This window comes from Trichechus manatus, unplaced genomic scaffold (assembly GCF_000243295.1).
Source record: "Trichechus manatus latirostris isolate Lorelei unplaced genomic scaffold, TriManLat1.0 scaffold00087, whole genome shotgun sequence".
Lineage (NCBI taxonomy): Eukaryota > Metazoa > Chordata > Mammalia > Sirenia > Trichechidae > Trichechus > Trichechus manatus.
In genome coordinates, this window is record NW_004444023.1 from 10,458,898 (window position 1) to 10,485,257 (window position 26,360).

Here is a 26,360-nt window from a genome sequence, read left to right on the forward strand (position 1 = left end):
CATGATGTGGCCCTCGGGGGCGGGGGGAGAAACCCAGGTGGGGCTCTTGGCACATTCTCAGATCCCTGTTTAGGAAGCGGAGGGGGCGGATGAGGGGGCATCACATGAGAGGTGGAGGATCCCCGGAGCAACTACTCTAGTCCCTACCTTCTGGTTCTTGTGTTCCCTGGTCCTCGACTCCTTCATGGTCCTGCCCTTCAACATTCCCGGCCCCTTCGACCCATCTCTGTGGGCTGCAACAGCCTTTCTCCACCTGGTGAGCTCCTATTACAGTCTTCCTGACCCAGCTGAAATACCTACTTCTAGGGAGCCTACCGTCAACCCCCAAGCTGGTCTCCCAGCCTCCACTTTGCCCTCAGCTCCTGCCAGGGGTCCAGCCCATCCCACAGGCTTCCTGGCTACTCTTCATCCTGTGAGTGGCAGCCTAACAGGAAGCCTCCCACTCCCTCAAAAACAACTAGCTCCTTGCCCCTCTCACAAGCCCTGCAACTTTTCCCCACCATCTTTGTGGCTGGCAAGGGCTGGCTCTCTCTGGCTCCCACCCTTGTTCAGAGGAGTGGAAATTCCTCCAGCTTTAGGAAGAACGCCCTTCTCTTCCTCCTTCCATATGATTGTGTCAGCCCTAGCTTGGGACCTCGGCTCAAACTCCTGGCTCTTCCTGAAGCACCCTTGCCGCACCGATGAGCACCTACCCAATGCCCCATCCAGATGGCCCAGTGGCTCAGTCTGACACCAAAGCACAGAACCAGGAAGCCCCCACCTCTGGCTGGGGAAGAAGTCACTGAGCGGCAACTTCACGTCTTTATTTGTGGTGCCTGTGTTTTGTCTCTTGAAAATACCTTCTCCCCCTGCCCTGGACCGTGGACCAGGAGGGGGCAGCAAAAAATAGAAGACAACCCTCCCTATTGCACATGGATGTGGCCCTCAGGGGAAAAACAAAAATCCAGGCCCCTATATACAGGCCCACCTGGCTGCGGCCAAGCAGGGCTCTTGGCACATTCTTGGGTCCCTATTCAGGAAGAGGAGGGGGTGGCTGAGGGGACATCACACGTGAGGTGGGGGACCCCAGGGCAGCTACTCTGGTCCCTGGCTTCTGTTCTTTGTGTTCCCTGGTCCTTGGTTCCTTCCTGGTCCTGCCTCCAGCCCCAGTCCCCTCTCAGTGAAGTCTCTCCAGCTGGCTTGGCCTCCTACCTCCCTCCAGGCCTCAGGTGGCCCCCCTTGGCTCCTGAGGACTCTGCTCTCCCCACCCAGTTTGAAGATCCCCGGGGGAGTTATGGCTTCTCAGAGACGTCCATCAGAGCCCTGTCACTCGTGTTCACACGGGGGAAGAGGTGCATGTGGCAGAAGCAGCTGTATAAATACGGGTAGGGGGAGGGGCCTCCTCCAGAGTCACTTGGAGAGTTTGCTGATGACGCGGATCAGGGCTGCGTTCTCGTCCTTGAGCCGCTGGTTGTCAGCCCGGAGGTCTGAGAGGGCCTGAGAGACAGCATGCAGTCATCAGCCACTGGTTGTCAGCCCAGAGGTCCGACAGGACCTGAGGGACAGCACAGGGACCCACGGCCCGTCGTCTGCCCAGCTTCCCTACTAGGATTCACCTTCAGCTCCTCCTCCAGTTCTGCAGCCTTCCGCTCCAGGGCCCTGCGCTCCTGGAACAAATCAGTAAGGGGAGGGTGAGGACAAGGGGTTGAAGGAGAGGCTTCAGGGATAGGCTGCGGGCCAGGGATGATCAGAGATCCAGCAAGGTGGAAAAGGATGGGAAAGGTCCGAGAGCCAGGTCAGAAGGTCAGGGTGGCCCTCTTGATCATGACTCAGGTGGGTTTGAGGTCTGAGGATACGTCTGGTCTCCTCCCACCAGCCCTACTCACGAATCTCTCCAGCTCTAGAAGGGCAGGCCTCTCAGCGAAGCGCTCTTGCCTCTGGGGAGGACAGAGAAGTACAGGGGTCAGAGACACCGCCCAAACCCCAACGGCCAGAAAAGAAAGTCAGCCTTGCTGGAGAGGGCAGGCCAGCCTCCTTGCCCAGCCACTCACTCAGGCCCAGAAGCCCCACTCACCACAGGCCCATCACTCAAGACCACAAGTCCCACCCGTCTTCAGGCCCCACCCCTCACTCAAGACCACAAATACCCTGCTCAATCATGCCCATTGCTCTAGGTCGTAAACCCCACCCCTTCCATTAGGCCCCACCCCATTTGAGACCACAAGCACCACCCCTCAGGTCCCACCCTTCATGGCTCAGGCCCCACCTCCCCTGGGTCCTGAGCCCAGCTTGGCAGCTCCTGGCCAGTTTCTGCGACCTGCAGGGCTTGGCCTTTACCTGCGTGGTGCGCTCCAGCTCCACCTTGAGCTGCGCCAACTGCAGTGTGGTCTCCGTCAGGGCCTCACGCAGCCGCTCGTTTTCCACTCGCAGCTCTGCGTACAGCTGGGGGCACGGGGAGGTGGCAGGTGGGTCAGGAGGGCCTGCAGCCCGAGGTGCGGCTTGGGACGGCCTAACCATAGCTGAGGTGAAGCAGGGAAATGGGGGAGGTGGGGGCAGGGAAACAGTGGGACACAGAGACCTGGACAGGGAACAGGGAGGCAGGAACCTAGCAGGGAACAGGCAGTCACTGCATAGGAGGCAGTAAACCTGGCGAGTCAATTCTGACTCCTAGCAGCCCTGAAGGACAGAGCACAACTGCCCCATTGGGTTCCCAAGGCTGTAATCTTTACGGAAGCAGACTGCCACATCTTTCTCCTGTTGGTGGGTTCCAACTGTTGACTTTTCGGTTAGCAGCCGAACGCCTAACCAGTGCGCCTCATAGGGTGCAGTAAGACCAGATAGAAGGAGCCCTAGTGGCACAATGGTTAAGTGCTCAGCTGCTAACCAAAAGGTTCAAACCTACCCAGCAGCTCCAGAGGAGAAAGATCTGGAGCCCCATAAAGATCACAGCCAAGAAAACCCTATCAGGCAGTTCTCTGTTACATGGGGTCGTTATTGAGTCACAATCGACTTAACGGCACCCAACAACAAGGACCAGGTAAACAGGCCCACTTGGTTGGTGGGTGTTATTGGCACCTATCAGCGTGGGATCTCTCACCTTCCGAAAACCTCCATCCTGCTCCTTGGACTCTGGCTTGGGGTTTGGGCGGAGGTCCTGCTGGGGGCGCTGCCTGCCGGATGTGGGGCCGCTGTCGGATGTGCTGGGGTGGAGGAGGAGCAGGACATCAGAGGGTGCTGCCCGCTGCCTGACAGACAACCCCAACCATCCTCCCTGCTCAGGCCTGGTACCTGGATTCCAAGCTTCGCTCCGCCAGCTCCGCTTCCTCCCCCTGCGGGCCAGTGGAGGTGGGGTATGCCGGATGCCTGAGGGGGTTTGGCCCCTCAATGCCCCAGCCCCAGTGCCCACCCTCAGCAGCAGCTTGGCTCCCGGGGCCCCGTGCCCTCACCTCCGCAGGCCCTCTGCGCTCCTTGCTGACTTCGTGGTGCTCCCTGGCAGCCTGTGGTCCCTGCCCCTGCCCGTCAGGCGCCTCTGCTGGGGGAGGGGCAGGAATCAGCCCAGACCCCTCATCTGGGGCCCCCCAGCCTACAATATCAGAGTCCCTGGGCCCAGACCTCCAGGAATACTGCAGCCAGAAGGACTAGCGTGGGAGCCATGGAGGATTTCCCCAGATATCAGACCTCACCTCTCTGTGCAGGGCCCTCAGAATTCTCGACACCAGGGACTCGGGGCCTCCGGGGAGGGTCCTGTGGGAGGGGGGTTAGGATTAGGAAGCCACATGCCACCCCACTGCCTCATTCACCTGACCCCTCTCACCAAGATCTGCAGAGACGGCTTCTCTGGCTCCGGGGACTTCCCTGCGGCCTTCTCTGCCTCCTTCAGGTCCATCAGAGTCACACCCTGGTAGGGAGAAGGGTCCCCTCAGACCCTCAGTCGCCTCCCTAAGGACCCATGTGGCCAGTCACCCAGTGTTTCTCCCTCAGGCTCAGAAATCTGAACCCCCAACCTCCTTCTCCCTCAGACCCAAGAGTCTGGGCCCCCAGCCTCTCCTCCCTCAGCCCAGGAGTCCCAACCCCCAGCTCCTCTTCCCTCAGACCCAGTAGTCCTGACCCCCAGCCCCTCCTCCCTCAAAGAGTTGGGCCCCCAGCTTCCTCCGCCCTCAGACCCAGGAATCAGGGCCCCCACTCCACCCCCACCTGTGTAGACCTCCGAGACTGGCGCATGAGGCGAGACCGAGCTTTCCGCTGAGATTCAGACTCCTCATCGCGCACTGGCATCTGGTAGGACCTGCATAGAGGGCCTGGCCTCAGAGAGGGTTCCTTTGGGCCCTGTCCCAATTCACAGTTAACACCCCTTAGGGGAAAGTAAAATCCGCCAGAGGACTTCAACTCCCAGCTCCACCCTGAGCCCGGGGGGCTCCTGGGTAATGTACTTTTCTCCCAGCTAGAAGCCCTCCTGCCCCAAGCCTCTTGCCTCCTGCGGTCCCGGGAGTCTGCTGGGGGTGCTGTGGAGGCTACAGGGGCATTTGGCTTCACTGGGGGTTCAGGCTCCAGAATCCTGGGGGGAGGAGGAGTGGAGTCATCCAAGGGAGCAGGAGGCCTGGCTATGTCAGACCTGGATGAATTCATTCATTCAACAAATACTGATCAACCCCCACATTGTGTGCTGGGCCCTGGCGATACAGTAGTGAAGAAAAGACATACGTTATCTCTGTTCTGACACAGTTAAATTTGAGTAGAAAAGATGCAAAATAAAAAACTACAATAGAAATTAGTAAATTACATGTTAGGAGGAAAAAGCACTTCGGAGAAAAGGAACAGAAAGGATAGGAGGTAGGGAGGCAAGGCGCATGTCTGGATGCTGTTGCAGTGTGAGCAGGATGGCCACGTGGTCCTCACGGAGAAGGCAACGTTTAAGCTTTAAGGGAGGAGGAAGTGAGCCACGTGGGTATGTGGGGGGAGAGCTGGAGCAAAGGTCCTGGGGCAGGAGTGCTCCTGGCCTGTCAGAGCAAGACTGAGGAGACAGGTGTGGGAGACGAGGCAGAGAGGCAAAGTGGGCCAGGTCTCTTAAGGCTCAGAGGCCACAGTAACGACTTGAGCTTTTACTGAGAGGTACTGAAAGGGAAACTGAGGGTAAGCATTGTGGGGAGCAAGGACCAGACCCTGGAGAGGAGATGGACTTGCTGAGGGTCACACTGACGAGACTGGAACCCAGACCTGCCTCCCACCCCTGGAAGGGCCGGGAGTTTTGCACTCACAGGGCAGGGGGCTCCACCATCTTCCGGGAGGGGGTAGGGGTGATTCTGGCAAGACGTGGCTCCTTGGCCTATAAAGAGGAGGAGGGGGAAGAGAAAAAGGGAAGGGGAGGGTAGCCCCCTTGGCTAGGCAGGGGCCTAGTCCCCCTGCCCACCTCACCCTGTGCACCTGAGCAGAGGTCCCTTCCACCTGAGAGGAGGAGGCTGAGCGCTGCAGCCTAGCCCCAGGGGCTCCCTCGGCCCCCCACCTTTCTGGGGGGCCCAGGGCACTGGAGCTCCCCATCTTCTGGAGGCCAAAGTGCTTGGGGAAGGGGGTGTCTTCAGGTGGCTAGGAGAGGACAAAGGTCTCAGTGATGAAGAAGGAATTCCCTTCCTGCACCCCCACCCCCAAGGACCACAACAAACTATCATTCCCATCAGCACTTGGGGCAGCCAGAAAGGGGCAGTTGGTTGTCCTGGAGGATTCTGGGAACCAGAGTCCTCACCTTATGGCACCCCTCCCTCTCCCAACCCTAACGCCTTCTCAGGACTCCCAGACTCACTGTGGGGCTCTTAGGGATAGAGGGTAGTGGGGAGGAGACTCCGTTGAGAGTTCTGCTTTCTGCAGGGGGGGACTCTGTGGTGTAGGAAGATGAGGAGATGTCACAAGAACATGCCCACTGCCTCTGAGAACCAGAGAACCTAGCCCTCTCTCTCTCAGACCCAGGAGTCTGGCCCCCAGCATCCCCCCATCAGACCCAGGAGTCCAGCCCCTAGCCCCCCTGCTCTCAGACCCAGGAGTCCGACCCCAGCCCCCCTCCTCCCTCAGACCCAGGAGTCTGGCCCCCAGTCCCCCCCATCAGACCCAGGAGTCCAGCCCCTAGCTCCCCTGCTCTCAGACCCAGGAGTCCTACACCCAGCCCCTCTTCTCTCAGACCCAGGAGTCCAGCACCCAGCCCACCCCTTCTCAGACCAAGGAGTCTCAGACCCAGGAGTCCCAGCCCCTCTTCCCTTAGACCCTGGAGTCCGGCCCCCAGCCTCTCCTCTCTCAGACCAGAAGTCCAGGTCTCAGCCCCTCACCCGTTGGGCCTTCTCCTCCCTCATCCTCATCCCGGATAGGGGGCCCTCCCACGCCCCCTGGCCGGCGCTCCTTGGACAGGTCCTGAAGAGAGATCTTCTCTCGGCTGCTGAGACGACACACGGAGCTCCTGGTGAGGGAGGGGAGGGGTGGCCTTAGCCTGGGGGTGCCTCCTGCAGTCCCCACCCCTCTGGGCACTCCCCCTCCTACCTGCGGTGTTTGCTGCCAGAGAAGCCCTGTGGCTCGGGGCCCTTACTCTGGGAGGCTTCCTTCTGGTTCCGCAGCTGCAAAGAGAGGAGGGGCTGTTGGGGACAGGCAGACTGCCCGAGCTCACACAGCTAACCCACAGCAGAGCCAGAGCTTGTGCTGTGGGCTTCTTCACTCTATGAGTTTTTCCAGCAAAAGGGCCTGGCCCAGTGCTGGTTGGGACAACCGAGGGATGACTAGGCTTCATCAGATGCAGAATCCTCCCCCTAGCATCTTCCATTGTCCCCAGCACCCCACTTTCTCACGGCCCTCTAGTGGGTCTCCATAAGCAGTTGGTAAGAGGCTGTCCCTGGGGCAGTGATCGTGAGCTGGGGGAGGGGATGCCCTCGCTCCCTGGCTCCCAAAATGCTGACAGGAGCGGGGAGTCTGGGGCCAGCCCTCGGCCTGGGACTCACATCCTCCTGCTTCCGGGCCAATTCCTCCAGCAGACTCAGCACCTCCTCGTCAGCAAGGTCACAGGGACGCTGCCCCTGGGCAGGGGGAGAGAAGCGGCAGGTAATGAATGGGCTGTGGGAGCCCTCCTCACCTCCACCAGCCCTCCTGCCACCCTAGGCCTGGCCCTCACCGCGTGGGTTAGTGAGTCCATGCCCCCACCGTGCTCAGCCAGTAAGCGGCAGGCATCCTCCACGCCCCAGTGGGCCGCGGCGTGCAGGGGTGTCCAGCCATCTCCGTCCCGGAGCTCTGTGTCATAGCCAGCCTGAAGAAGCAGCCTGGGGGCCAGGGAGGCTGAGGGTCAAGAACCATGGGGGACAGAGGCAGGGGGTCTGGGCCAGGATGAAGTGGTGAGCAGGGATGAGCTCAGTGCTGGGTGGCGGGACCAGCTGTTAAACCATCAAAAACACTTCTGAATTTGTTGGTAAGCAGCCCCCACCCCAAGCCCCCCAAATGACCCCTCTCCCAACATTGGACCCAGGAGCTAAAAGTGGAAGCCTGGCCCAGCAGGGGTCAACTACAGGGATCAACTCTTTTACTTGACGAGATCTGAGAAGGTGAGAATGAAAACAACTACTCAAATGCAAAGTGGGGAAAGGGCCAAACATGGACAAAATGAGACCCAGAGACCAAGGTGTGGATGACAGAAATGGAATACGTATCATAGCAATTTAACATATACATGCACCAAACAACCTAGCCTCAAATATATAAAGTAGAAATTGACAGAACTACAAGGAGAAACAGGCAAATCTACAATCATAGTGGGAAATTTTAACACATTCACAATAACTGGAGGATTTAATTTAATGTCAAAGATTTAAATAGCATGGTTACAAACCTGACCTAGTAACTTACATACAACACTGTATCTGACAGTATTCTTTCCAGCTTTCATATACTGGAGTATAAAAAAAACCTCAACAAATTTCAAGACTGGAATCACATAGAACAAGTTCTCTGACTACAATGCAATTAAGCCAGAAAATTAGTAATAACATGATGTCTAGAAAATCCCAGATGTTTGGAAATTAAGGGTATACTTCTAAACAACCCATGGGTCAAAATGAAAAGATTACAACTTAGAGAATGTTTTAAACTGAATGATAATGGAAAGACTACATATCAAAACTTGTGGATGCAGCTAAGGCTGTATTTAGAGGGAAATATATAGCCTTGGGTGCATATATTCGAAAACAAAGGAAATGGACAAGATCCACAGGAAGGTATAAGACAGCAAGAAAGAAGAGGCTGGCCCAGAGCAAGGAGGGGGGGCTAAGAAAAGATCTAAGCCAGCCCAGCTCACCTCATCACTTCGATGTAGCCCTTAGCAGCAGCCACATGTAGGGCAGAAGCTCCGGTGCGGGGGTGCCGGGCCTCTGGCATGGCACCACCGTTCAGCCAGCACCTTGTGTCATGAAGTAGCAGTTCCTCCTCAGCCCGCTTGGCTGCCTCCACGTCCACACCTGGGAGGATGAGAAGGGTTAATAGTATAGGTACAGGAAGTCCAGGGCTGAACCCTGGTCCAGCCATGGCTTTACTATGTGTCTTGACCATCCTTTTCCCTCTGTGTTCTCCTCTGGGACTGAGGACTGGATTAGACCAATGGTTTCCAAACTGTTCTGTCGAGTCATGGGCTCCACTAAGGTGTCTGAGTCACTGCTGGGGGCTGAGAGAATGGAGATCATAGGCCTTTTCATGGTCAACCAGAGCATCTCCATCACCACCACATCATCATGATTTATAAATAAAAGCTAATGTTTATTGAGAAAAATCCAGCATTCGATTACATCCAACTCTTATCACTGCTGTTATGGATTGAATTGTGTCCCCCCAAAATATATGCTGTAAATTCCTAACCCCTACACTGGTGGTTATAATCTTATTTTGGAATGGGTTTTCTCTGTTAACAAGGTGGTATTAGTATAGGGTGTGTTTTTAATTAATCTCGTTTGAGATATAAAAGAGCAGACTGAGCAAGCAAGCAGAGATGGGGGAAGATAGATCCCAAGCCACATGAAGATCACTGAGGAACAGAAGCTCAAGAGAGACAAGGACCTTCCTCCAGAGCCAAGAGAGAAAGAAAGCCTTCCCCTATAGCCAGCACCCAAATTCAGACTTCCAGTCTCCTAAACTATGAGAAAATAAATGTCCATTTGTTAAAGCCACCCACTTGTGGTATTTATGTTATAACAGCACTAGATAACTAAGACAACTACCAGTACAATCCCTCACCCAGCATCTTTATACATTGTCTCACCATTATCACTTTTACCACTTATTAGTAGGATAAAAGGGGAGCCCTGGTGGCACAGTGGTTAAGAACTTGGCTGCTGTGATGGTTAAGACTCTGTCAACTTGGTTGGGCCACAATTCTCAGTGTTTATATGTGACCACTTCCATGATGAGATCTACTGTAAGCAGCCAATCAGCTGAAAGGGCGTTTCCTTGGAGGTGTGGCCTGCATCCGAATATAAGCAGACGTTCTGGCTTTTTGCTTGCTTTGGATCCTGCAGCTGCCTTCTGTTGGTATGACCTCTGGTTCTTGGGACGTGAGCTATCAGCTAATCTGCCGATCTTGGGATTCATCGATTTTCACAGCCTGTGAGCAGAGCCCTGCTCTCTAACCTGCTGATCTTGGATTTGCCAGCCCCTGCAGCTATGTGAATCAGGAGAAACCTTGCAGTCTTGCCTGCCAATCTTGGGATTCAATATTCACAGCCTGTGAGCAAGAGCCCTGCCCAACTTGGGTTTGCCAGCCCCTGCAGTTATGTGAATCGGGAGAAGCCTCTATCCTAATCCACGGACTTGGGACATCCCAGCCTCTACAACTGTGTGAGCCATTTCTTTGATATAAATTTCTCTATATACATATTTATACGCTTTACTGGTTTTGTTTCTTTAGAAAACCCAGCCTAAGATAGCTGCTGACCAAAAGGCTGGCAGTTCGAATCCACCAGCCACTCCTTGGAAACCCTATCGGGCAGCTCTACTCTGTCCTATAGGGTCAATATGAGTTGGAATCGACTCCATGGCAACAGGTTTGGTTTTTGGGTTTTAGCAGGACTAACCAAGCAAAAAGCCACTAAACAAAGAATCTGTCTTATTAGGGCAACAGCTTTTTCCTACCTAGGTGCTAATTAATACCTGTTCACAATTGTGCTATATCATGAATTTGCTTTCATTAACATGGTTTTTAATTTTATTGTGCTCTAGGTGAAAGTTTACAGTACAAATTAGTTTCTCATTCAAAAATTTATACACAAATTGTTTTCTGACATTGGCTGCAATCCCCATAATATGATAGCACTCTCCCCCTTTCCAGTCCAGCTTCCCCGTGTCCATTTGTCCTGTGCCTTCCTGCGTTCTGGTCTTGCTTTTAGGCAGGAGTTGCCCATCTGGTCTCATATTGAACTAAGAAGCACATTCCTCACGTATGTTACTGTCTTACAGGGCTGTCTATATCTGAAAAGTCGGCTTCCAAAGTGGCTTCAGTTCTGAGATAGCAGGATGCCCACGCGCCACAGTCTAAGCGGTACCTCCGGTCTCCGTCAAACCAATGTCTGGTCTTTTTTTGTGAATTTGAATTTTGTTCTACATTTTTCTCCTGCTGTCAGGGACTCTCTGTTGTGATCCCTTTCAGAGCAGGTGGTGGTAGCCAGGCACCATCTAGTTCTTCTGGGCTCAGGCTGCTAGAGGCTGTGGTTCATGTGCTTCTTTAGTCCTTTGGGTTAGTATTTTCCTTGTGTCTTTGGTTTTCTTCATTCTCCTTCGCTCCAGACAGGATGGGACAAATAGATGCATCTTAGATGGCTGCTTGCAAGCTTTTAGGGTCCCAGACACTACTCACCAAAGTAGGATGTAGAACGTTTGTGAATTGTTATGCCAGTTGACCCAGGAGTCTCCCAAGACCACGGTCCCCAGCCCTCAGCCCCCACAACTAAGCCCCTCAAGGTGTTTGGATGTGTCTTGGAAGCTTCTATGACTTTGCCTTGCTCAAATTGCACTGACTTTTGTATGCTGTCCTTCCCTTCACCAAACTTGACACTTTCTACTAGCTAGTTAGTGATTTCCCCTCCTCATCCCTGCCCTCCCTCGTAACCGACCAAGATTGTTTTTTTCTGTGTGTAAACCTTTCCATGAGTTTTCATAATCGTGCTCTCATACAGTATTTGTCCTTTTGTGATTGACTTATTTCATTCAGCATAATGTCCTCCAGATTCATCCATGTTGTGAGATGTTTCAGATTCATCATAGTTCTTTATCATTCAATAGTATTCCATTGTGTGTATGTACCATAATTTGTTTATCCATTCATCTGTTGGTGAGCATTTAGGTTGTTTCCATATTTTTGCTGGTAAGAATAATGCTGCAGTGAACATAGGTGTGCGTATGCCTACTTGTGTGATGGCTCATATTTTTCTAGGATATATTCCTAGGAGTGGGACTGCTGGATCAGACGGTTATTTCTATCTCTAGCTTTTAAGGAGGCACTATATCATTTTCCATAGTGGTTACACCATTTTACGTTCCCACCAGCACTGCATAAGTGTTTTCGTCTCGCCATAACCTCTCCAAAATTTATTATTTTGTGTTTTTTGGATTACTGTCATCCTTGTTGGGGTGAGATGGTATCTCACTGTAGTTTTGATTTGCATTTCTCTAATGGCTAGTGTGGAATGCTGGTAGCACAATGGTTAAGAGCTTGGCTGCTAACCAAAAGGTCAGCAGTCCAAATCCACCAGCTGCTCCTTGGAAATCCTATGGGGTAGTCCTACTCTGTCCTACAGGGTCACTATGAGTTGGAATTAACTGGACGGCAACTGGTTTGGTTTTGGTGGGTTTAATGGTATAGTGATCGTGATCATTTCCTTATGTGTCTGTTAGCTACCTAGATGTCTTCTTTGGTGCATAAACATGGTTTTGTTATATATTTATGTGCATATGTATAATACACATATTGTTGTTGTGTGTTTGAGTTGATTCCGACTCATAGCGACCAAAGACAGAAAAGAACTGCTCCATAGGGTTTCCAAGGCTGTAATCTTTACGGAAGCAGATCAGCAGGTATTTTCTCCTGCAGACCCACTGGTGGGTTTGAACTGCTGACCTTTCAGTTACAAGCCGAGCACTTAAATACTATGCCACCAGGGCTCCTTATAATACACGTGCATGTATGTATGTGTACAAATACATATATCTGTAAATATGCATACATAATATACATACCAGTTGGTTGAGTCAACTGACTCATGGTGACCCTGTGTGTGTCAGAGTAGAACTGCGCTCGATAGTTTTCAATGGCTGCTTTTTCACAAGTAGATTGCCAGGCCTTTCTTCCCAGTCACCTCTAACTGGATTCAAATCTCCAACCTTTTGGTTAGCAGCCAAGAGAATTAACTGTCTGTGCTACCCAGAGACTCCACAAACTATATATAACGAATATTGTAAACTTCTGCTATAAGGCCATAAATGGGATCCAAAAAACACAATCATGTAAAATGTGACACTGAGTTCTTATGAGTCAGAGCGGGGTTCCTGGGTCCAACAGCACTATCAAATCCATCCAGGTTTGAGCTGCAGTTTGGTGCCACCTGGTGGTGGGTGGGCACTCTGGCTTAACCTCCAGTGGGTCACCTTTGGGTTTACTGACTACCTGGGATTTCCTAGACAGTGCTATGCACTTGCATGTTTCAGAGGCTGAGGGGGCAGTGGTTTTTACAGCAGTGTCCCATCCCCAGCAATGGCAGCTGAGGGCCCCCCTCCCAGTGTGGTGGTCTGTCCTTTTTCTGCAACCATCCCCACTATCTAGTTCCAAAACATTTCTATCACCCCAAAGAGAAACTCCGTAGCCATTAAGGACTTACTCCCCCTCTCCTGCAGACCCAGTGGTGAAAGGATTAAGGGCAAGGCTGTGAACCAGAAGTCAGTGGTTTGAGCCCACTCAGTGCCTCTGTGGGAGAAAGACCTGGTGATTTGCTCCCGTAACGAATACAGCCTAGGAGACCCTCCGGGCCAGTTCTACTCTGTCATATGCGTTTGCTATGACTTGGAATCAACTCGACGGCAACTAACAACAACCTTGTCCTCCCATCCCCAGGTAACCTCTAAACTACTTGGGTCTCTATACATTTGCCTGTTCTAGATATTGCGTATAAATAGGAATCATACAATATTTTGTCCTTCTAAGTCTGGCTTATTTGACTCAACATAATGTTTTCAGCATTCATCCAAGTCATAGCACATATTAGAACTTCATAACTTTTTATGGCTGAATAATATTCCACTGCACGTACGTGGAGGAGCCCTTGTGGCATAGTGGTTAAGCACCTGGCTGCTAACTGGAAGGTCTGCAGTTCAAAGCCACCAGTTGCTCTATGGAAGAGAGACCTGGCAATGTGCTCCTGTAAACATTACAGCCTAGAAAACCCTATGGGGCAGTTCTACTCTGTACCATAGAGTCTCTATGAGTCAGAATTGACTCGACGGCAGTGGGTTTGGTTTTTTGGGTTTGGTATATATGTGCCACATTTTGTTTATCGACTCATCTGTTGATGGACACTTGGGTTGTTTTCCCCCTTTTGGTTGTAATGAACACTGGTGTAAAAGTCCAAGGCAGTACTTCCAGTAGCACCACCACCCTTTGTCCCTGGCTAATCCTACAAGCCAATATCCTGCCCCTGCCCCCCAACCTATATGCCTTTCCTCAGCCTTCTCCTCACTCCACAGGGACCGCAGGCCAGATGCAAGACATGGGCGAATTCTGTAGAAAAATATAGAATTTGGCATGATGTCAAATGAGAGGATTCATAGGTCCCTGGAGGCCATTCTTGGGCCTCTGGGGGTCCAGGGACTCCAGGTCAAGACCCACTGAAGTTGCCACAAAGTATCACCCCACAGATTACTTAGGTCATTGGGTGGCACAAATGGTTTACACTGAATGCTCCCCTAAAGGTTGGAGGTTCAAACTCACCCAGCGGTGCCACAGAAGAAAGGCCTGGCAATCTGCTCCCATAAAGATTACAGCCAAGAAAACCCTAGGAGCAGTTCTACTCTGTAACACATGGGGTCATCATGAGCCAAGAAGACTCCATGAAGCAATTCTATTCTCTAACACGTGGTGGCGCCATGAGCAAAAAAAAACATATAGAGCAGCTCTACTCTGTCACATGGGGTCGCCTTGAGCCAAGAAAACGCTATGGGGCAGTTATAGTCTGTATGTAACACATGGGGGTGCCATGAGCCAAGAAAATCCTATGGAGCAGTTTCACTCTAATGGGGTCGTCATGAGTCAGTATTAACTCCATGGCAACTAATAACGAAGAGAAAAGATACCCCTCTGGTAGAGCAGGCTGGCAGACACGTGCTGACCAGAGTGGTCATGGCTGACATCACCGCTGATGTGACAAGTGGACATCAACTGTCCCCCGATGGGCTGCACTGAAAAGGTCCTGCCAAAGAGGTTTAATGGAATCTCTGTGTACAGAAACAGCCACATCCAAATAGAGGCCCGCTCTGTGAAACCAGTCCTGAGCTCCTCCAAAATGCCAATGTCATGAAAAACAAAGAAAGGCAAGGAGCTGTCCCAGATGGAAGAAGACAGAAGGGACATGACAACCAAGAGCAGGGTGCGATGGGGGTAGCATCCAGAACCAGAAGGTGAAAAGCATCACTGGGCCACCTGGAGAAACAGAATCTGGAATCAAGAAGGCATGTAGGGTAGCAGCTTAGCATCAGTGTTACAGGCCCTGAAGCTGTAACAGTGGAGTAATAATGTTATAGTTTCTCCCTGGTTATAGAGGAGAATAGCCTTGTTCTTAGGAAATACTTGCCGAAGTTGGGGGCCGGAGGGCGGCAAAGCATGACAATGTCTGTAACTTGTTACCCAACTATTACAGATACAGTACCAGCACCTCTAACATTGATGCTGTTGTCTCAAAACTGTTCAGGGACATTAATGCAAAAATCCTCAACAAAGTTCTAGCCAATAGAATTCAACAACGTATCAAAAAAATAATTCGCCGTGATCAAGTGGGATTTATACCAGGTATTCAGGGATGGTTCAACATTAGAAAAACAATCAATGTAAAACATCACATAAAACAAAAGACAAGAACCACATGATCTTATCAATTGATGCAGAATGGGCATTTGACAAAGTCCAACAGCCATTCATGATAAAAACCCTCAGCAAAATAGGAATAGAAGGGAAATTCCTCAATATAATTAAGGGCATTTATACAAAGCCAACACCCAACTTCATCCTAAACGGAGAGACTCTGAAAGCATTCCCCTTGAGAACGCGAACCAGACAAGGATGCCCTTTATCACCACTCTTATTCAACATTGTGCTGGAGGTCCTAGCCAGAGCAATTAAGCTAGAAAAAGAAATAAAGGGCATCCAAATTGGTAGGGAAGAAGTAAAAATATCTGTGTTTGCATATGATATGATCTTATATACAGAAAACCTCAAAGAATCCACAAGAAAACTACTGGAACTAATAGAAGATTTCAGCAAAGTATCAGGATACAAGATAAGCATACAAAAATCAGTTGGATTCCTTTACACCAACAAAGAGAACTTTGAAGAGGAAATCACCAAATCAATACCATTTACAATAGCCCCCAAGAAGATAAAATACTTAGGAATAAATCTAACCAGACACGTAAGAGATCTATACAATGAAAACCACAAGGCACTACTGCAAGAAACCAAGAGACCTGCGTAAGTGGAAAAACATACCTTGCTCATGGACAGGAAGACTCAACATTGTGAAAATATCAGTTCTACTCAAAGCAATCTATGGATACAATGCAATCCCGATCCAAATTCCAACGGCATTTTTTAAAGAGATGGAGAAACAAATCACCAACTTCATACGGACAGGAAAGAGGCCCCAATAAGTAAGGCATTACTGAAGGAGAAGAACAAAGTGGGAGGCCTCACACTACCGGATTTTAGAACCTATTATACCGCCACGGTAGTGAAAACAGCCTGGTACTGGTACAAGAACAGATACACAGACCGATGGAACAGAATTGAGAATCCAGACGTAAATTCATCCACCTATGAGCAGCTGATATTTGACAAAGGCCCAAAGTCCGTTAACCAGGGAAAAGACAGTCTCTTTAACAAATGGTGCTGGTATCACTGGATATCCATCTGCAAAAAACTGAAACAAGACCCATACCTCACACTATGCACAAAAACTAACTCAAAATGGATCAAAGACCTAAATATAAAATCTAAAACAATAAAGATCATGGAAGAAAATATAGGGACATGGAAGAGAAAGTAGGAACAACGCTAGGAGCCCTAATACATGGCATAAACACAATACGAACCATAAGTAACAATGCACAAGCACCAGAAGAGAGACTAGATAACTGGGAGCTCCTAAAAATCAAACACTTATGCTCATCAAAAGACTTCACCAAAAGAGTAAAAGACAACCTACAAACCGGGAGAAAAATTTTGGCGACGTCAAATCCGATCAGCGTCTAATCTCTAAAATCTATAAGATACTGTAACACATTAACAACAAAAAGACAAATAACCCAATTAAAAAATGTGCAAAGGATATGAACAGGCTCCTCACCAAAGAAGACATTCAGGCGGCTAACAGACACAGGAGGAAATGCTCACAATCATTAGCCATTAGAGAAATGCAAATCAAAACTACAATGAGATACCATCTCCACCAACAAGGCTAGCATTAACCCAAAAAAACACAAAATAATAAAATGTTGGAGAGGCTGTGAAACACTTATACACTGTCGGTGGAAACGTAAAATGTACAACTTTGGAAATTGATTTGGTGCTTCCTTAAAAAGCTAAAACTACCATACAATCCAGCAATCCCACTCTTTGGAATGTATCCTAGAAAAATAAGAGCCATCACACAAATAGATATATGCACACCCATATTTACTGCAGCACTGTTCACAATATCAAAAAGATGGAAACAACCTAGGTGCCCATCAATGGACGAATGGATAAACAAATTACGGTATATTCATTCACACAGTGGAATACTACGCAACAATACAGAATAACGATGAATCCATGAAACATCTTATAACATGAAGGAATCTGGAAGGCATTATGCTGAGTGAATTTAGTCAGTCACAAAAGGACAAATATTGTATAAGACCACTATTACAAGAACTCAGAAAAGGTTTAAACACAGAAGAAAACATTCTTTGATGGTTATGAGGGTAGGGAGGGAGGGAGAGGTGTGTTCACTAACTGGATAGTAGACAAGAATTATCTTAGGTGAAGGGAAGGACAACACACACTACAGGGGAAGTCAGCACAACTGAACTAAAGCAAAAGCTAAGAAGTTTCCTGAATACAACCACTTTGAGGGACAGAGTAGCAGAGGTGGGGGTCTGGGAACCATGCTTTCAAGGGACATCTAGGTCAATTGGCATAACAAAATTTATTAAGAAAATGTTCTACATCCCACTTTGGTAAGTGGCGTCTGGGGTCTTAAAAGCTAGTGAGCGGCCATCTAAGGTGCATCAATTGGTCCCAACCCACCTGGAGCAAAGGAGAATGAATAACACCAAAGACACAAGGAAAGTACTAGCCCAAGAGACAGAAAGGGCCACATAAACCAGAGACTTCATCAGCCTGAGACCAGAAGAACTAGATGGTGCCTGGCTACCACCAGTGACTGCCCTGACAGGGAACACAACAGAGAGTCCCTGATGGAGCAGGAGAAAAGCAGGGTGCAGAACTCAAATTCTAGTAAAAAGACCAGACTTAATGGTTTGACTGAGACTGGAGCGACCCCGGAAGGCATAGCCCCCGGACTCTGTATTAGCTCAAAACTAAAACCATTCCTGACGCCAACTCTTCAGACAAAGATTAGACTGGACTATGGGACATAAAATGATACTTGTGAAGAGTGTGCTTCTTAGCTCAAGTAGATACATGAGACTAAATGGGAAGCTCCTGTCCAGAGGCAAGATGAGACGGCAGAGAGGGTCAGGAGCTGGTTGAATGGACATGGGAAATTAGGGGTGGAAAGGAGCGTGCTGTCACAGTATAGGGAGATCAACTATGAGAGACTAACTTGAATTGTAAACCTCCACTTAAAGCACAACAACAAAAAAAAAAATCCGTTAGGGGAAGGGAGGAGGAAGAGAGGGAAGAAGAAGAGGACGAGGGAAAGAAGAAAGGCTGGAGGGTAAGGGAGAAAGAGAGGAAGAAAGAAGTAGGAGAAAAGAATAAGAAAAGAAAAAAGAAGTGTGTATATTTATGTGCGTATGAAGACGGAGAGAGACAGTACACAAATGTGCCAAAAAGTTAAAAACTGTGAAAAATAAAAAAACTTATCAATCTATATTGTATGATTCCATTTCGATGAGATGTCCCAAACAGGCAAATCTATAGAGCCAGAAAGTGGATTAATGGTTGCCTAAGGTTGGGTGGGGAAACCCTGGTGGTGGTGGTTAAAAGCTATGGCTGCTAACCAAAAAGGCTGGCAGTTCAAATCCACCAGCTGCTCCTTGGAAACTCTATGGGGCAGTTCTACTCTGTCCTACAGGGTCACTATGAGTTGGAATTGACTCAATGGCATCGGGTTTGGTTTTCTTGGTTCAGGGCTGGGTGGAGCGGGGGAGTGGGGAATAACTGGTAACGGGTCCGGGGTCTCCTCTGGGGATGATGAAAACGTTCTGGAACCAGACAGAGGTGATGGTTGCACAACACTGTGAATGTAACTAAAACCAAACCTGTTGTTATCAAGCTGATTACTACCCATGGTGACCCCATGTAGGTCACAGTAGAACTGTGCTCTATAGGGTCTTCTTGGATGTAATCTTTACAGGAAGGAGTCCTGGTGGCATAATGGTTAAAGTGCTCAGGCTAACCAAAAGATCTGTGGTTCGAACCCACCAGTCGTTCCACAGGAGAAAGATGTGACAGTCTGCTCCTGTAAAGACGACATACAGCCTAGGAAACCCTATGGGGCAGTTTTACTCTGTCCTACAGGGTCATTATGAGACACAATCGACTCAATCGCAACAGGTTTGGTTTGTTTTGGAATCTTTACAGAAGCAGATCATCACTAGGCCTTTCTTCCAAGGGTGAGTTTGAACTGCCAACCCTTGGGTTAGCAGTCAAGTGTAATCTGTTCGCGCCACCCAGGGTACCTGTGAATATACTAAATACCACTGAGTAATTCACTTAAAATAAACTGCATGGTATGTGAATTCTATCTCAATAAAGCTGTTCCAAAAAACAAAAAACCCAGTGAATCCAAGTGAGGGTTATATAGGTATTCACTGTACTACTGTTGCAACTTTTTGGTAAGTTTGAAGTTTTTCAAAAGAAAAAGTTAGGGGATGGAGAACTCACATCTGCCGTTGATTTTACCCATGCGTCTATTTTAACCACCACCTGTGTGCAGACAGCAGCCTCTGGAACCTGAGACCCCCTCCCTCCAAGTGTCCCACTGGCTTCTCCATGCTCCCACATGGCTCCTGCACAGCCCAAGCTCAAATCCTCATCCTCTTCCACTCCAGCTGGCGATGCTGCCACCCACGCAACGCTAGCCACCCGTGCTAGCCAAGCTGGAAATCTGGGCATCATCATAGACACCCCCGGGTATCTGTATGCTCATCAGAGTCTCCTGTTACCTCCTAAGTCGTTTGCTAAACCCGTACCAGGCACTCTGCACACAACAGCCACCCAGTGGGATGCCGAGCTTAAGGAATGCACCCAAAGTCAAATGGCCAGGCATCAGCCCACCAAGGTGGACTTCAGAAGCCACACTTGTCACCAGGGCTCCTCCCAGGTGTCCCATGGGCGTCACACTTTCCCTGAGACCCAGGTAAGCTGTTCACAGCCCCCCAAAGGGCCTGATCCCCATCCTTTGCTGTGAGGTCAGTCAGACAATCTTCCCCAAGAGCTCAGGACTGGGACAGTGAGATCCCCCAGAGGACACAGGGTAAGATGCGCAACCAGCCCTCACTATGACTGGTCCTGAACTTTTATTTTTAGAGTGGAGGGAGAAGGTGGTCACAAGCCCCCTTTGAGAACCTACTGGAAGCAACACGTCCCTCCCCCTAAGAAAATGAACATGGCCAGAAACAGTTTCAGGGGGTTCGTGGACCCAATATTTAGAGACCCTGAGGTATCATGACCCCCAGGGCACAAGGGGGGACCAGTCCCCCAGAAGCCACCTGCATCCCTCAACTCCCCCAACAACAGACACACCGTCTCCTGAAAAGGCCTGCGGTGGGGCCCCTGTAATCTCATCTCACAGACTCCTGGACAAGCCCCCCTCCTCTCTGGGCCTCCACTTCCTCAGTTACTCAGGGGGTAAAATAACAATTTCATTGAATATCAGTATGACCTCTTGTTGTGTCCGGCAGTGGCTCAAGCACTTTAGATGATGACTCATTTCACGTTCCAAGCAACTTCAGAGGTAGGTGCTTACACCGTTATGGGCCAAATCGTGTTCCAAAAAAAGACAGGTTAAAGCCACCCTAACGCCTGGTACCTGTGAACATGACCTTGTTTGGAATAAGGTCTTTGAAGATGTTATCAGTTAACATGAGCTCATACTGGAGTAGCGTGGATCCTAATCCAATATGAGTGGTGTCCTTACAAATGAGAAGAGACACAGAGATAGAGACACAGAGAAGACAGCCACACATTGGAATGATCTACAAGCCAAGGAACGCCAAGGATCACCAGCCATCACCAGAAGCTAGAAGAGAGGCATGGAATTCTCAGAAGGAATCAACGTGGCTGATACCCTGATTTGGACTTCTAGCCTCCCAGAACTGTGAGCTAACACATCTCTGCCGTTCTAAGCTACGCAGCATGTGGTACTTTGTTACAGCAGCCCTAGGAAACTGGTACATGTGCCCATTTCACAGGTGAGGAAACTGAGACACAGAGCACTCACACTCCTAGGAATTAGAGGGGTTGGCCTTTGAGCCCCAGCAGTCTGATTCCAAAGCTCTTGATTCAAGGCCCCAGGGAACATTCCTGAAACACAGAGAGAAGGGGCACCACTGCCCTGCAGGCAACATGCAGAGGCCCACCTCGGTGGGCGATCTCCGCCTTCAGCAGCCCCTCCATGGCGTCTGACTCAGCCAGGTCCAAGGGCAGGTCCCCGTCGCTGTTGACGGCGGCGATGTTGGCCCCATGGCTCAGGAGGTACCTGGGGGTGGGGGTGGGGAGGTCAGGGCTGACAGGGCCAGGCCCCCGCTGCTGTGCTGGCCCCGCCCGCCACCCTTAGCCTCACCTGGCGATGTCTAGGTACCCACAGGAGGCAGCCACGTGCAGGGGTGTCCAGCCCTCGTTGTCCGCCTGGTTCACAGTGGCACCCTGCTCCACCAGGAAGCGCACCACCTCCAGATTCTCATCTATGCAAGCCTGGGGAGGGGAGGGCCAGGGAGAGCGGTCAGCTCTTATCTCCATTACCTCTGCCCAGACATGGCACAGCCACCAACGAAACAGATCCAAGGAACATGGGGACACAGAGGTCAAGTCAAGGAAAAAGATTCCAGTGGCCCTGGCTGTTTGTCCTCAGGACACCCTTGCTTCCCCATGGTTAGGTCCACCAGCATCCAGGGCCCAGTGGATACCATACCCACACAGAAGGCTTCCCAGCTGCCTACAAATTGGACTTGCCCATGGAGAGATGGGGGTTTCCCTTCCAGATGCAAGAATCCTGACAGGGGCTGGTTGCACTCAACACACTCCACAGTCACCACCTACAGGGCAGGTACCCTTGTGTTTAGCCAAAGGGAAGGGGCTCCACAGTGCTCCACCCCTCAGACCTAGGAGTCCTGAACCCCAGCCCCTCCTCCCTCGGGCCCAGTTCAAGGCCCAGTGTCCACCCAGTGTTTGCACACGGGCCCTGGGTTTGAATCCCTCCCTGACTATGCTAACTTGGGCAAGTGCTTTAGTCCCTGCATTCCCAATTCTTCCCGCAGTGGGAGGGTTAGGAAGATGGTCCATGGGAGGCTTTTGGCACAGTGCCCTGCACATGGTAGGTCCTGGATAATTGTGTTTGCCCAGGCCCTAGGTACACCATGAGGCAGCTGTCTCCTCTCTTAGGAGGTCTGCCCAGTACTCTCATCCTGTCCCACATTCCACGGGCCAGTGACTGCTTACCAGCCCTGCACAGTCCTGTTCCTCAGAGGTGCAGCCCAGTCCCTCCCTCAGGGTAAAAGGTAGGGGCACAAGCTGTTACTGAGAATTATCTGCAGGGGTGTGTTGCCCTGGACCAGGTCAGGGAGAGGACAGCAGAAGGGGTTCTCAGGCCCCCTGTTTATAAAGGATATGGTAGGGACCTGGTGTGAATCCTGGGCTTGAGGAAGGAGAGATGGGAGCCCAAATTCCTGGGTGTGAGGAAGGAAGAGGCTGGGGGCTGGGACTCCTGGGTCCTCAGGATATATTAACCCCCTAAATCCCTCACCTCTCCAAAGCCTCCCATCTGGTAAAGAGGGGAGAAAGCTACGAGGGCCAAGAGCATGAAGTCATGGAAACTCAGGCTGTGAAAGGGAAGCCACACGTGCCCTGGGAACGGGATGAACTCTGGGCTCCGTTTATTTCTACCCGGTTGTCATGGCAAGGGGGGAGGGGGGGCAAGGAGGGAGATGGGCTTTTCCCTTTCAAGGACCTGGCCCAGCACAGGAATCCATGTGAAAGATGCCTGAGGTCTGGGCACCAGGGATCCCAAAACCCAGGGGCCCTGCCCCTCCCCCACCTCAGACCTAGGAGTCCAGGCCCCTGGCCCCCTCCTCCATCAAACCCAGGAGTCTGGCCCCCAGCCACCTTCCCCCTCAGACCCAAAAGTCCAGGTCCCCAGCCCGTCCTCCCTCAGACCCAGGAATCTGAGCCCCTAGCCCTCTTTCCCCTCAGACCCAGGAGTCCGGGTCCCAGCCCCCTCATCCCCAGGACCCAGACCCTTAGCCTTAGTGTACAAAACCATTTGGGGCAGAGAAAGAGTGTATCAGCCTGGCCGTGTGGTCCATGAACCCATCTGAGGTAGGGGCTGAAGCCTGAGAACAAATAGGGAACAAAGCCAGGGAAGGGGGCTGGCGCTTGGGGACCTCTCCCGTGTGGAGACATCAGCCGAGACACAGGAGTACCGCAGCTAGGGGAACAAACCATCCCAGCATGCCTGAGACCTGGACTCTCAGTGCTAAAACTGGGACAGTCCCCAGCAGCCCGGCGTGAGCTGGTCACCCAACACCCAGGGCGGATACAAACCCCAGCTACCCCTGAGGTGGAACATCCCCTCTCCAAGCCTCAGCCTGCCCTGAACTCTCCAGTCCTGCCACGGAGCTCTGGAGGTGAGTGCGCAGGCATCATGGTGGGAGGTGAATATCACTATCACCAGAGAGGCAGCCTGACAGGCAAGACCGGGCCCAGGTCAAGGTCATGGTCTGGGGGACCCTAGGGGACATGGGGGAAGGGAGCTCTGTCTAAAGACGAGAGCTAGGGACCCCTTCAGGGAAGGCCCAAGAGTGTCAGGAGCACAGGACAATACAGGAAAGGGATGCTGTGGTGTGAGGTCCCTCTTCAGGGACTCTGCAATGCAGGGAGGCTGCCTTAGGGAAGGGGCAACCTGCTCTGGGGGGAAAACGATGTCCCATACAGCACTGGGGTCTGTGCAAGGAATGGGACTGGACGCGTGGAAAGAAAAACTGGGGAGCATTTAGACATGGAGTCCCTGGGTGGAGCAAATGGTTAAGCACTAGACTACTAACCAAAAAGCTGGTGGTTTGAATCCAACCAGAGACGCCTCGGAAGAAAGGCCTGGCAACCTGCTTCTGAAAGGTCACAGTCTTGAAAACCCTATGGAGCAGTTCTAGTCTGCACAAATGGGGTCATCATGAGTTGGAATCAACTTGATGACAACTGACAACAGCATTTAGCACTTAGACAAGGTGGCAGCAACCCCCCAGCTGAACATCTATGATACATCAGGCTTTCAGCAAGGAGTTCTTCACACAAATGATCCCTCTCCTTCAGCAGAGCCCTTGCCAAGGAGGGACTGAGACTGGTCCCACTTTACAGAGAAGAAAACTGAAGGGCAAAGAGAAAAGATGCTGATTTGAGGTCACAAAGCTGAGGAGTCCAGATCAGAACTCAGGACTGTTTCCCAAACTGTTCCTCTTCCTTTGAACCTGAAGACTAGGCCTCTTCAAGCATTCCCTCCACTACCCCCCGCCCACAGCATCTAACCCCAGCAAGATTTCCCTCCCAAGGTCCTTTTTGGCTCCACTAGTAACCTGCACTCCATTTCCCAAGGGATCCTGGCAAGGAGGTGACGGCGAGGGACTCTGGGAAAGGGGGGTTTGTGATCAGAGAAGGAAGCTTCCTGGCAGCAGATGGCAGATGGACCGACAAGGGGAGACTAGGAAGAAGGCCTCAGGGATGGGGGGGGGGCTCCTCTGTGGCCAGTCCTGTCCCTAGTGACCCCATCAGGGTGGTGGAGGGGAGAGGAGGACTCAGAACCAGAGGGAACCCTGGGGGTAGGAGGTGACCTTGGTCCTGGGACACAGGAACCTTGGAAGAAACAACCAGGGTGACTTGAAGAGGGCATGGGGGTCCAGGTTGCAGGAGAGGGCAAACAGGGTTCTAGAACCCATGGGAGGGGTCCTTGAGTGGTGTAAACACTTAACAGGCCCAGCTGCTAACCAAAAGGTTGGAGATTTGAATCCACCCAGAGGTGCCTCAGAAGAAAGGCCTGGCAATCTACTTCCAAAAAACCAGCCATGGAAAACCCTATGGAGCACAGCTCTACTCTGATACACACGAGGTTGCCATGAATTGGAATCGACGATGTTGACTAGGCGGCAACTGACAAGATGAGAGGATGTAGGGAACGGGGGGAGTGGTGGTGCTAGGAAAGACTGCACAGTCTCTGGGAGGGGAAAATGCTGTCCACATAAAAGGCGTGAGGTGACCCACATCCACAGAAGAAGAGGGTGGCCGGACAGAGAAAGCAAGATGACCAGAGGGCAGAGAGGAGGCCCAAAGCCAGGAAGAGGTGGTGCTTTGATGTTGCCCAGGAAAAAGGTGACGATGCAGGCCTCGCCAGGGGAAGGGAAGAGAGGGGAAGAGAAAGGAGCAGGAAAAAGACTCCTGAGAGACCAGAAGTGGGAAGCAAGGAGGAGGAACCACCTGAATTTAGGGCTATGGTGGGGCAGGAAGCATAAGGTGACCCAGACAAGGGAAGGATGCTTCAAGGGAATAAGGTGGTACTAGACCCAAGAAGGAGCCCTGCTGGCAGAGTGGTTAATAAGAGTTCACCTGCTAACCAATGGGTTGCAGTTCAAATCCACTAGCTGCTCCTTGAAAACCCTATAGGGTCACTATGAGTCAGAATCAACTCAACAGCAACAGATTTGGTTTTGGTTTTAGGCCAGAAGGAGTGGATCAGGAAAGGGCGCCCTTAGGCAGCAAAAGATGTCACCACCCAAAGGAGAAGGCGTGGGAGGGAACAGGGAACCTGAAAGAGGTAGCACTGAAGGACGTGGGCTCAGTCAAAAAAGTGGCGCAGGCCAGAGGAGGGAGGACAGGGGAAGCACAGACTCAGGAAACAAGGGAATGCGGCGCAGTAGAAGTAGTTGTTGTTAGCTGCCATGGAGTTGATTTTGACTCATAGTGACCCGCTATGACAGAAGAGAACTGACTCATATGGTTTCCTAGGCGGTAATCTTCACAGGAGCAGATCGCAGCTCTTTCTTCCATAGAGCAGCTGGGTGGGTTCGAACCTTTGCGCCACCAGGGCTAGTACATGCCCGGAAAGGAGAAACTGTAGCCCAATGATGGCATACGTATTGCTGGAACAGATCGCACAGGCAGAGCTGGAAAATGTAAGTAGCAGAGACTCAGGAGAGCGGTGCCAGCATTAGATGGCAAAGACCAGGGCTGGTAGAGGTGGCACAGGACGAGGCTGGTAAACGGGGCTCAGAGTGGGGAAGAGTGCAGCGCGAAGTGGCAAGGACCAGACTGAAGCCGTCAGAAATGGATCAGGTCCAGGGCGGGGGCAGGCAAGGTAACAAAACCCAAGGCAAGTGGAACCGACTCAGGATTGGAGAAGGGGAACTCGAGGTTGGCCAAGGGGGCGCGGGGAGGAGGGCAGCCTAGCTTGCAAAGCCCAGGTCCAGTAAAGATGGTTGAGGTCAAGACTGGCAACTACGACTCGGGGTTGGGGAAGGCGGTGGCTCAGGCTAGCGCAGCCCGGGGCTGGATTAGGCCCGGGCCGGGGTGCACGGCGCTGACCTGGTGTAGGGCGCTGATGCCGTCTGCGTTGGTGGAGTCGAGCACCGCGCGGGCGGGCGCCGGGGCGGCGGGGTCGGGCTCGGGGCCGGGGTCCGCGCGCAGCATT

At 51.3% G+C, this 26,360-nt stretch overlaps 1 protein-coding gene across 2 annotated transcripts; it reads right to left on the reverse strand.

The window, feature by feature from the left end:
* Positions 1 to 764: 764 nt before the first annotated feature.
* PPP1R12C (protein phosphatase 1 regulatory subunit 12C) lies at positions 765 to 26,359 on the reverse strand. 2 transcript variants are annotated; one of them, XM_023736372.1, is made up of 22 exons: positions 26,255 to 26,359; positions 21,255 to 21,385; positions 21,052 to 21,170; positions 8,294 to 8,453; positions 7,121 to 7,265; positions 6,951 to 7,025; positions 6,499 to 6,572; positions 6,291 to 6,418; positions 5,774 to 5,847; positions 5,401 to 5,559; positions 5,235 to 5,302; positions 4,451 to 4,591; positions 4,174 to 4,264; positions 3,794 to 3,877; positions 3,663 to 3,723; positions 3,426 to 3,511; positions 3,268 to 3,308; positions 3,077 to 3,179; positions 2,317 to 2,421; positions 1,866 to 1,916; positions 1,596 to 1,646; positions 765 to 1,476 (listed from the first exon to the last, which is right to left on the reverse strand). In XM_023736372.1, exons 1-22 carry the CDS (start codon positions 26,357 to 26,359, stop codon positions 1,390 to 1,392), a joined length of 2,139 nt encoding a protein of 712 aa, XP_023592140.1. In that variant the 3' UTR covers positions 765 to 1,389. The 2 variants fall into 2 exon arrangements, with proteins under 2 accessions (XP_023592140.1, XP_004381809.1); XM_004381752.2 differs by having other exon boundaries at positions 3,426 to 3,508; positions 5,762 to 5,847.
* Position 26,360: the final 1 nt, after the last annotated feature.